Genomic DNA, 11,834 nt, shown 5'->3' on the forward strand with positions numbered 1-11,834 from the left:
TTAAAACTGTGATGTGTGAAAGGCACACGCGTCACAAAAGCAAACAGTCACGTGCCTGATGTCATTACTAAAAAACCATCACACGTTATATGATAGGTAACAAACAAATGGAGCACGGCTTTAGAGATTGTGATCTTCGAATCCCTTGAAAGGTCTTAGAGAACACAATAAAGAAATTCAGACTGTGCGCTTCACTTGGGAAATTTTCATTCAAGCCACACATGCAGACCACTGCTAACGACTGCTCTAATGACCGGTGTGACACGAGAAGCCCATGTCTCAGATGGGAGCTGAGGTGAGGCTGGAAGAGGGGAAGGAGAGGAGGGGAGGGGAAGGAGAGGAGGGGAGGGCAAGGGGGAGGGGGGAGGGCGAGGGAGGGAGGGAGGGAGGTGGGGGGGAGGGGGCGCGGAGAGGTGGCAAAGATGAAGAGAAGGAGAGGAAGGCGGAGGGTGGCGGGACATACACGATGTACTTAAAGAACACAAGACCTTTTTACATTTCTTGGTATCCCAAGTCCATTGGCAGAGGATGTTACCTTTGATCCTCTTTGCCCCCAGCTAAAGCTGCTTGGAAAGATTCACATTTACATATTTCACAAGTCATATTCACAGTTTTTACCACACTTCGTCCACATGCTTAAAATACAGTCGAAGCATTTAAAAACAATTTTTTTTAAATTTTAATTGCATTTCAGAGACAAGACAACATTTCACTCCCAACGCCTAATACTCTTTTTAAACCAAGCCCCTCCTACTGTGCTTTGTAAAAGCGTAAATGATTGGCTTACCTCGGACTCTTCCCTAGGAAAAAAAAAATCATTTCATATTTTTTAAACACAGCCACGCCCACCCTCTTGGAACCAGCCCCGTGTAGGTTTGGATCCAGACCTGCCTTTAGCAGATTAAGTGGGGGTTTTGGTTGTTGTTTGTTGGTGGGTTTCTTTTCTTCTCCCTCCTCCCTCCATCCCCCCCCCCACCCCGGGTGAGCTGAGTGTGTGCAGAATATCGAACTTCATGTGTGTCGCCCCCGACGCCCCAGATACCTGAGTGTCTGGTTTTTCAACCGTAAAGGCGGGAGGGTTTGGCGAACGAATGAGAAGTGAGGAAACGCTTAGCGCAAAGGGAAAAAAGAGAGAAAGACACACAGAAAAAAGGTTATGGAGGCCGGCGAGAGGCGGCCCCCTCTCCCCCGCGCCAGGGGCCCAACTCATTCCCCGAGATGCCCCACCACCTTCTCCTCCGCATTCTTCGCGCCGCCCGCCGCAGAGCGCCAGCGCTCAGGTACCTCCAGAGTGTGTGCAAACACGGAAAGTTTTTGCCCGCGCCATGGCGCAAAACACAAGACAGCCCGTTCCCCAGTACAAGTACACGGTCGGCGGGTAATTTGGGGGTGCCAGCGATGGGAACTGGGGGACACTTGAGCATATCATGCACAGGCGGACACAATATGGACACCAACAGACACCAACGACAAGCTGTCTGCGCCCAAGCAGCAGGGCCAGGCGAGGCGGGGGCGCACCTTTCCCCAACGACCCCAGCCGCCCCCCCCCCACCCGCGGCCCCAAACCGGCACAGCCCGGGGGACCCCGGGGCCCCTCCCCGGCAGTTCCTGGCTCACCTGAAGCCCCCGCCTTCCTTGCCGGCCCCCACCCCAGGACTCGGCGGCATCTTACGGTCGCTGGCGCTGGCTTGTCCAGCCGGAAACGACCCTCAGTGTTGCTCGGCACCACTTTTCTCCCTGGAGGGCACATACTTCGACCACCCACACCCAGCCGAGGCCCCCTCCCGCTCCCAGGGCAAAGTTCGGGCCCCTCGCTGGAACTTTCTAGCAGTGTCTTCCCGCCTCGGCCTGGACACCCCCCTCCTCCCGCTGCCAGGCCCCGAGCCCCACCGGGCAGCCCTGCTCCCCGCGGGCAGAGTCCGCCGCATTACCTAGAAGCAGCAGGCGGTGCGTACACATGTACCCCATCTTTTCTTCCTGGAGTTGTTTGTCGATGAGCTGGCTGCGTTTCCTCTCTGCGCGCTTCTGGGCGCGTTTCTCCAGGGCTTCCTTGCGCATCTGTCTGCGCTTCTCCGCCAGGGGAATCTTCTTGACCTTGGGGCTGGGGGCGGCTTTGGGCTGGGGGCTCTCGGATCGGCCGAAGCAGCCCCCGAAGGCCTGCATGAGGAACTTGCGGAGCAAGTTGCGCCGGGGCTTTCGGCGGCGGCGATTTCGCCGGGGCTGCAGCCAGCGGCGGCATCCGGAGGTCCCATCGTCGGATTCATCGCTGCTGTGGTCGTCGTCGCTGCTGACCGACCTCTCGTCGTCGTCGCGGCCGCGGCCAGACCTGCCCCGCCAGGCAAATGCGCGAGTAGGCTGCGGAGTAGGCGGATCGGCAGCCTGGATCTCGGGGCTGGGGGGTCGGAGGAAGCGGAGCTTGGGTCGGGCTCCAGACGCAGGGGCGGCAGGGGCTGCCCGGGCGGCAGGAGCTGCCCCGGCGGCCGGAGCGGCAGGGGCTGCCCGGGCGGCAGGAGCTGCCCCGGCGGCCGGAGCGGCAGGGGCGGCAGCGGCTGCCCCGGCGGCCGGAGCGGCAGGGGCGGCTGGGGCTGCCCCGGCGGCTGGAGAAGCAGGGGCGGCCCCGGCCGCTGGGGCTCCGTCCCCGGGAGAGGGGACTTTTCGTCTCCCCGCAGCAGAGGCGGCGGCTGAGCCTCCTTCCATCTCGGCTGCTTCTCCCTCAACTGGGGGTCTCTCTCCCTCTGCTCGCTCTCTCTTAACTGGGGCTCCGGAGACCTCGATGGGCGGGCCGTCAAGCGCGATTGGGGGGCTGTCCATGTTGACGGGAGCGTCGTCGACCCCAACGGGGGCGCTGCCAATCTCGAGCGGGGGTCCGGAGATCTCCATCGGGGGGCTGTCGCCCGCGAAGTGTGGAGGAGATCTGACAGCCTCTCGGGATGGGCTGCCGATGGCGCCGGGGACCCAGAGGGGGGGCTCGTTCGCGGCGGGAGCGAGGAGGACCGCACTCGGGACCGCGACTGCCGCGGGCTGGCCGATGCTGCCGCCGTCGATTTGTGGGATAGCTCGGGGGAGCCCGGGGGGTGGGCTGTCGTCCCCAAAGGCTGCTCCATCAAACTCAAATGGCATAGCCTCCTCAGGGGGAGGACTACAGTCTCCTCTGAAGCCTGTGGTTGCAGGCTTGAGGGCTCCGGGCTCCTGGGGAGGAGTGCTAAAGACCCCTGCACCTGGGCCTCCTGGAGCGAGGTCTGAGACCTGCAGGAGAGGCTGGCTGCAACCTCCCTGTGCAGGCTGCTCAAACTCAAAGGGCATGGCTTCTTCAGGTGGAGGGCTGTAGCCTCCCAGGCTGGGTCTGGCATCATCGAAGGCTCCGGGCTCCATGACCGTTGGGCTGAAGACCTCAGGGCCTGCCTGGGCCCCAGTGGTGTCTCCGGGCTGCTCCAGGGTAGGCCAGAAGCCTCCTGGGCTGGGCTGCTCGACCTCGAAGGGCATGGCTTCCTCAGGAGGTGGGCTGTAGCCTCCGAGGGCTCTGGTTTCCTCGATGGCCTGGCCCAGGTCCTGGCAGTTGGGTCCGGGGACCTCGGGGGGTCCACAGGCCTCGCCTTCAATCTCGAGGGGGACGGGCTCGCTGTGAGGCGGTTCGGTCTCCATCTCTTCGGCTGCGCCAGGCCCAGGACTGGGGGCAGCTGCCCCTGGGGCCTCCAAAGGTGGTTGCTCGGGCTGTTCCCCGAGTTCAAGGGGGATATCGCGTTGTCCTGACATATTATTGCCGTCGAGGCAGTTGCGCACGCCCATAACACGGTGGCGGACTCTTAAAATAAACTTGGGGCCCCGTGAGTCGGAGCACCCAACCGAACTAGGGTGAAAAAAATATCTTCGAAAAAATTCAAAGTATCAGCTAGAAAGTTCTCCAACCTCACTTTCCAACCCTCTTGAGGTCTGGGGCTTGAGGGCCTCAAACCCAAGACCAAAGCGGAAGCAAGTCTATTGTTGCCGGTGCAGTTTTGGCTCCTTCCTGGCCACTTTTTATCCCCTCAGGCTGCCCCTCGGCGCCCCTCTTGGCCTGCCCTCGTCCCCTCCTCTCTCTTTCTCTCTCTCTTTCTGTCTCTCTGCTCCAGGCCAGCCCCGCCTGCTTGGATCTGAGGAGCGTGCCGATTCGGTCCGAAAATCGCTCGTAGTGCTCGCTCTCTGCCACCAGAGGACGCCGGCCCCGGTGCCAAGGCAGCTCCGGGAGCCGGATCCTGGCGCCGGCAGCCCCGGACTTTGGGTAAGGGGGCCGATGAGCGCAGGCCTCGCAGGGATGTTTTGGCTCCTTCCACTCCTCTCCCTGACTGATTTGGAGTCTTTCTCCTCTCTTATCCCCTGGCCAGAGAGAGAGAGAGCTCTCCTGCGTTGCGGGACACGTGACGCAAGACGTGGGCCCGGGCTGCTTGAGCGCAGGAGCTGAAAACCCTCCCTCCCAGACCCAAATGACTCTCCTCGGGGGAGGGGGGAACCGCAGGAGGGTTTCATCACCCCAGGATACCCCTGAACCCCTGAGCCGCAGCCCCCAGACCTGGGCAGCCTCCAATCTTGAGCTCCAAGTCCGGAGTACAAGGCTTTGGGCGCGTGGGAAGGGGGCGCGGGCGCGCGCGGGGATGCGACAGGTGGTCGTAAGCCCACCGGCAGAGCGGAGAGAGGCGAGGGGCAAGGGCCTGCCGTGTGTGTGCGCCCACAGTTCGTTTTTAAAACGCCTTAGGGTACTTTCCACCGCTTCTGCAGCGTTTGTTTGCCGGTTTGCCCAGGCTGGCTCCTGTAAAAACACTCAATGTCCCCCATCCCCATCACACCCTGGGGGTCCCTGCGGTAGTCTAGAGTGGCGCAGGCAGGGTTTTCCCCCCGATTATTTGGACGATGATGCAGGGGAATAAGAGGGTCTTGGGCGCGCACCACGGAGACCCTCTAAGCGGTAGTTGCCGCGGCACGGAACGGGGGCGGGGGTGGGCGCGGGACACACGCGGAGACCCCCATCCGGTGCAGGCCTCAGAGTTCCGGGGGTTCCTACTGTTCTGGGGAAGGGTTAGCGGGATTTGTGTTGGGACCTGCGGCTGGCTTAGCGTGGTCTCGGAGACTGGACAACCCTGTGCGCACAGAACCCAAAGATACACACTGTGCCGCGCCGGCAGCAGTGGCTGTGATGTGCCGCTCTCGGCCGCGGGCGCCGGCTGCAGGGTCGGTCGGTCCGCCGCCCCAGTTCCTCTCCAGCCCCTCGCCAGCCCCCCTGGGGCCCCTCTCCTTTCGCTATGGGTATCCCAGGGCAGTCGCTTTACTTTTCCACTGCTAGAGCCCCCAGAGGCGCGGCATTAAGCCCGGCCACAAGTGTAGCGGTCGCCTGGCTGCGCTCCTGTCGCCGAAGCTCGTGTGGGTTTGGAGCCGGCTGGGGTAAATACCCGCACCGGCGGGGTGGGCTTGGCGCGTGTACGCGCACTGCTCTGGGTCTAGGGTCTGGTGTCTGAGGAACGATTTGAGTCGCGGGGGGGGGGGGGGGGGCGGCGGGAATTGCTGCTTGCGGGTCACGTACGACCCGGGACGTGGGCATGAGGGCTGTCTCGCCAGCGGGTGACACGGACCTGCCAGCTACCTTTAGGTGCAAGGCAGCTGGGCATGAGGCAGGTGGTCGCCTGGCGTGCGGGCGGGGGAGAGATGGCAGGAAAAGTTTCACGAGGGGTGGGCGGCGGCGAGCGGGAACACCGCTTGGGTGGCTGTATCTACGAGCCGCAGGCGGGTGAACCACGCACGGTCCAATCTCGTTAAGTCCAACGCATCCCTCTTAGAACGATGGGACCACAGCCACGGCGCACCACTGTCCCGCATCCGCCACCCACGTGGCCGTGCTGCGGGAGAAAGCTGACCAAGTCGGACTCTGGGCAACGTGTGGGGCCCCCCAAAGGCGTGACAGGTCAGCTCCATGGGTCTACACACTTGGAAATGCCAACACTGAACTTTGGCTCAAACTTTGTCCAACTATCCCCGTGAGCGACGGCTCAACCCTCTGAGCATCCAACGGAATGGGCCAACTGGGTCGCGACCGTCCACTCACTCCCCTCTGACCCCAGTGCCGGGTCAGCCATTGGGCTGGGGTCACGCCAATCAAGGTTGCCTGGCGAATGAGCAGGGGGCGTCCGACCGGAAACCGGATATGAATGGGAGGTCCAATAGGGGGCGCCGCGTTGGAACGCCCTGAGAGGTTGTGCTGCTGGGGTGGTTGGAAGCGGTTGGTGGGCGGGCGTATGGCGGCCAGGCCTGGGACGCCTCGAGGCCGGCTGGCGCCGTGGGGTCACTCTTCCTGATGCCACAAGTCACAAAGGCTGGAAGGGAAGGTTGGGGGCTGACAAGGGTCAACCCTAGGTCTCGCAGGTGGCGGTGGGCAAACCCTCCCGTCCGGGGGAACCGCTGCTGAGACCAGGCGAGAAGGAAGAAAATGTCCAGGGCCTGGAGGTAGAGGGCCAGGACCCTGAGGAGGGAGAGGGCTCGCTGCCCCGATGCAGAGGAGCAGTCCCAGACGGAAAAGGAGTTGAGGCCCCAGGGATGCTGCGCCCTGCCGAAGTAGAAGGTCAGTAGACATTGGGGTTTGGAGCCCCAAAGGGACGGGTTGCCCTCGTTCCGGGCCTTGCTTCCCCAAAACACTATTCATCAAGGAATGGGTACAGGGTCTCTTTGTTTGACATCCTCAGGGGCGTCTGGGACCCCCTTTGTTCAGCACTCTTTGGTGTCTTTGGTTCTTTGCCTGGGGAGCCCATACACTGAGGGGATAAAGGCCGGGTAGATCCCAACACTCCATCCTAAAGGATAAGCAACAAAAATGAGAGGAAAGACCTCTACTGGTGGGGGGGGGGGGGGACTCGAAAGTGTTGGTGGGGAAAGTGGCGTTTCAAATGGGCCTCCGTGGATGGCTAGGGCCCTTGGCTGCCAATGGGGGGGGGGGGGCGGGTGGAATGATAGGTGTGGGCCCACCAGGAGCAAAAGGGGGAAGCTGGGTAAAGAGGACAGGCCACAGCGCAGAGTCTTGGAGGCGCAGTGGGAGTAAAGAGGGACGAATGAGGTAAGATCTCTCTGAGGATACCAGGAAGTTTCAGGGCAAGCACTCTTGAGGCTGTTCTGGTAGGAAATGGAGATGATGAATGTTAATTGTGCTGCAAGGGAGGCTTTGCGCTTAGTTTTAGTAAAGATGGAGGGAGTGTGGAGGATGGTCCCACCGGAGCGAACAAAGGACGCCGTAGCTGGCCCTGACCTTTAAGGTGGGGAGACCCACGTGCAGTGAAGGAAGCAGGAAGGCTGAATGAGGGGACTCGAGAGGGATCCCAAAGGGCCCTCGAGCATCTCCTGTGCTCCCAAGGCACAAAAGGTGGAGAAGCCAAAGTGTGGCGCCTGGACGGTGGGACACAGGTGACACAGGGAAGTGGGGAGGATCTTGGGGAGGGGTGGCATGGTGGCGGAGCCAATTTGGGTTTGGACTTGGCAGAGGTGAAGGAAGGATGGGAGTCGCAGTGGAGTTTCTCACGGCCTGTTAATTAAGAGCGTGGGCCTGAAGTTTCGAAGGAAGCGCGAGACCTCAAGTTCAAAGTGACAACCGTCCTTATAGGATATGGAATCAGTGGGTCAGATACCACCCTCAAGGGGAGGAATATATCTGGTGACAGAATCTGGAGCACTTAGCGCACTAGAGGAGAAGAAAAGCTGCCTCAGGAGAGAGCAGTGGGCTAGGAAGGACTGGCGGGGGTACACGGGAGGGGAGGATCTAAGAAGCGCCACGTACCTAGTCAGGATTGTGGTTTCTTAGCCTCTGTGCTGTAGACATCGGGGCCAGATCATTCTCTGCTGAGGACTGTCCTGGGCACTGTAGGGTGTTAGCAGCATCCCTGGCCTCTACCCACTAGATGCCAGTAGCAGCCCCTTAGTTGTAGCAACCAAAAATCTGTTAGATTTTGCCAAATGTCCTCTGGGAGGCAAAATATCGCCCCCGGATGAAACCACTGCTGTAGGCTGAGAAAGGACCCTCAGATTGGAGTAGGAATCATTGTAATTGAAAGGTAAATTAGGACCAGGGAGAAAACATTACGCTGTTTAACTGCGATGCTCCCTATTGTCTACTCTTACTATTTTTTTTTCTTCCGTAGGGACTGGCCACCAGAATCTGAAACCTCAAATCACTCACGTGAGGGGGTTCAAAGCTGAAAGCATCACAGATCAGCAGTGGGACTTGAGACGCCTCAGAAGTGCGTCCAGATGTTTGAGGAGCTGGCCAATGTGAACGGCAGCTGGCGGGCCTGGCCACGGGGACCTGAGGACCCCGCTATGGTAAGAGCTGGGGGCGATTAGCTGGTGGGTTGACTGGGGGCGGGTGGGGGGAGGTGTGCTCTCTGGTGAGCATACTCTAGACTGGTGAGCTTTCTGGCTCAAGACAGAAATGGGGCCTGGCCCTGGATGCAGATTGGCCAGTGACAGGTGGTAGTGGGTAGCCTAGGCCACACTGCCAATTCTGGATGGATTTCTATCAGAGAAAGGGGTCTGTATCTGGTAGGAATAAGCAGGAACAAGGAAGGAAGGTCAGTGAATGAGTTCACACCGATGACGAAGAGGAAGGCAAGATAGGCTAGTCACAGGGTGCCCGAGAGAAGGGGGTGCTGGGGTCAAGGGCAAAATCTGTGTGCCAGGGTCTGGGCCCTGTCCCCACAGGGAGCGAGCGGGAGCAAAGGCGTGCAGTGAGACGGGTGTATCCATCAGAGAAGGAAAGGGCGGGCTGTCAAGTCCAGGTGAAGGTCTGTGGGAAACCGCGTATCCTTAAAAAGATCCTTAAAACTGCTACTTAAAAAGAATATAGATTGTCTACACTCCACGAGTCAAGAGAGGAAACACTGCGTATGTTTCAGTTAACCCGCATTTCTGAGGAAAGTCCGCCCGTTCACCAAAAGGCACAGGTCCCTCAGGTAGGCTCGGCTCTTTGTAAGCGAGTAACCCCCAGCGGAAAGAAGGTATTTCTTCACTCTTGGCTCTCTGAACAGCACCGTCACCATCTGTAGGGACATGGCCCCCTGCCTCGGTGACCCCGTGTGGCACCCTGGGCTTCCCAAACTCCCATATTCCTGCTATATTGACACCTGCACCAGCACACGTCACACTCCGCAAATGGCCGTTAGTACGCTTACATTCGGGGATTCTTACTCGTTGCCAAAAGCACAAGGCGCATCCAAAGTTTAAGTAGCTGCCTGTCAGCGTTCTCATTTCATCCCCGTATCCAAGAAAGAGAAAGCAAAGCAGGCAGACGAGGAGGTGGTCGAGAGGGAAAGGAGCAGAAACCAGGCAAAATGATCTTTTTTTTTTGGCAGTGGTATTTCCTCCTAGCCTAGCGTTTGGGGTGGGGGCCGTCTGCAGAAGAGCGCTGTGCAGACCACTCCCGTCATTGCTGTCTGTCCGTGGATTTCTTTGGAACGCAGAAAAGGAGAATCTTTTCACCAGCTGGGAGGAAAAAGCCAAAGCCAAAAGGAGAGAGAACCCGGGCAAGAGGATTCCGGCAACTGTTCTGTTTTTCCACCTCCCGGTGACCAGTGTTTTCTGAGTGCGAGAAGACTTTGAAGCTGTTCGGTTAATCACCGTTCAGTTAAGGCCTGCCGTGCTCATCTCTCTCCGTTCTAGCATCTCCTCTGCCAGCCTCGGCCGGTGGAGGCAGCAGCCTCCTGTCTGCAGAAGGGTCTGCGTGACCAGGCTGTTTCAGGCAAACGCCAGCCGGAGAGAAAACGCCTCAGATGGAGGTCAGGGGCAGGTGCACGGCTGAGATTACAGATGGGCCGGAACCAGACTTAGGGAGACACTTGATCTGCTCAGATTAACAAACCCCGTGCTGCAGCCCCGGGGCGGAGGGTCTCCTCCCAGGAATTCAGACCCCTTCATTCAGCTCGCTAGCTAAACTCAGCAGCCCTCGACCTGGAAGGGTTACCCATTTCTGCTGCGGCCAGGCACATGGCCGTCCTCTGACGGCCTGTGCTAGCGCGGTGGGCCCGCACATTCTCGACAGTCGCTTGAACTGGGCCGTGGGTTCCTTCTCCAGGCTAGTTGATGATGCAGCAGAGAATGTGGAGGGGAGAAAAGATGAACAGTGCCCCGGGAAGGGGACTAAGAAAGGGGTAAAAGTGGGGACTAGAAGGGCAAGAGGGAATCCCAGAAGATAAATCTGGCTTTAGAGGAAGCTCTCTTTAAAATTCCGGGAAATCATGGCGGAACTTCCAGGCACTCTGGGAGCGTCTGGGCACCGTAACCGCATTTAAGGGGAGTGGTGGGTCTCATGTTAGCACAGAGCCTCAATTTCCCAGGGTACGTTCTCCTCTTGAACTCTAATGGAGACAGCAACATAAGCCAGAGGATTCAGCAACCGGCTCTCGCCTGGGGGAGGAGAAACTTGTCTTCAGCTGGCCGCCGTCGTCCTTGGCCAGTGTGAGAGTCGGGGCCTCTCCCTGAACTGAGATCCAAGATTTAGGACTTGAGCTATAAAACGACATTTCCTAGGTTGTAAATCTTTCATTTTGGTTGAAGCCACTGAGGCACGTGTACAAAAACTCCCCTGTACCTATGGAATTGAGACCGTAGAGACCCTCCAGGGAGAGGTGACCTTGAGGGTACCTAAGCTGTGAGCCCCAGGGTGGCCCTCCACCGTTATGCCTGGCTATTAAAAATGCTGTTCCTGACGCTGCCTCTGCTGCCACCAGAGTTTTGAAGACGGCCACGGAGTTGCCCCTGAATCTCTTTGTCCCTGAATCTCCCCTTATTTGTGCGTGCTGGTCTTTATAGCTCTAACACGGACGGGCTTTGTGATTCCTGTCTCCAAATCTTCTCTTCTGTTCCTTCCCTACTGTTCGCGTCTCCCACTACCTTCCAGTTTTTTCCGTGATCCCCCAACCCCTTCCTTTCCCTTTGTTGTGTGCAAACCTTCCCGCACGTTAACAGGCACCACTACCTCCTGTGCACGCTGACCACCACCCCCCCCTCGCCCTGTTACTTTGCAGCGTGCCTACCCTAAAATAAGCTCATAGAATAAAAATAGGCCGTGTCCACATGCAAAGCCAGGAGAGCGGCCCCCCCAATTCTACCTTGCAGTGGGGGGTCTGCTGGCAGGCGGGGGCTGTGGCGCCAGCTCCTCTTGGATCTTGGATGCCCTGCCTTTACTGGCTGAGCGTTGTCAACAGGTGACAGGGGCCCTGCACTGCAGACTCTTGGCCTTGGGAGAACTAAGTCACTAGGCTGTTTATTCTGGCTTCTCTGCTATGTGAATCGACTGGGCACCAGCACCAGGATAGGTACCAGGGGTTCTGCGGGGGGGGGGGGGGGGGGGGGGGAGGGGAGAGATGTGAGATTTTTTTAAAAAGGGAAAACCAAACATTAGTAAGATTTATCTTATATGTAGCCTTGTAATGTGCAGCCAAAAAAAACAAACAAACAAAAAAAAAACAACACCAAAACTGGGATGTTCAACCATTACTTTTTTTTTTTTTTCTTTTTAACTCCATTTGCTCCGCTAGCCCATGCATTTGCCATGGAGGAAAATTGGTTTAGGGGGAAGTGCAAAAAAAAAAAAAAAAAATCTTAGCCATTACAAGGTCCTGCAGTACAGAAACAGATATACAGTACATTTCTATAACTATGGTATTAAAATTTCATGGGAGAGAAGCAATTAAGGAAAAAGAAAGTCTGAAAAAGCTCTTGGGAGGGAAGGATAATAAAAACAAACACAGGAGCTAAGGAAATGGGTTTATCCTAACTAGCTGCAGCCTCGGAGCTGCGTTGGCAGGTCTGGCCTAATCAGGACACTTACG

The 11,834-nt window shown here is 58.2% G+C and overlaps 1 protein-coding gene and 1 pseudogene across 1 annotated transcript; both read right to left on the bottom strand.

The window, feature by feature from the left end:
- Positions 1-652: 652 nt before the first annotated feature.
- LOC113595785 (uncharacterized) lies at positions 653-1,815 on the bottom strand (annotated as a pseudogene).
- On the bottom strand, positions 1,614-10,961 carry LOC128311079 (guanine nucleotide-binding protein G(s) subunit alpha isoforms XLas-like). The gene has a single exon (XM_053199772.1). The coding sequence runs from the start codon at positions 3,784-3,786 to the stop codon at positions 1,825-1,827; it is 1,962 nt and encodes a 653-aa protein (XP_053055747.1). The 5' UTR covers positions 3,787-10,961; the 3' UTR covers positions 1,614-1,824.
- Between the last annotated feature and the right edge of the window lie 873 nt (positions 10,962-11,834).

Source organism: Acinonyx jubatus, chromosome A3, assembly GCF_027475565.1.
Source record: "Acinonyx jubatus isolate Ajub_Pintada_27869175 chromosome A3, VMU_Ajub_asm_v1.0, whole genome shotgun sequence".
In the NCBI taxonomy this organism is placed as follows: Eukaryota; Metazoa; Chordata; class Mammalia; order Carnivora; family Felidae; genus Acinonyx; species Acinonyx jubatus.

What these genes read in the sequence shown, in the direction of transcription:
- LOC128311079 (XM_053199772.1), bottom strand. Translation starts at nt 3,786, where the DNA reads ATGGGCGTGCGCAACTGCCTCGACGGCAATAATATGTCAGGACAACGC.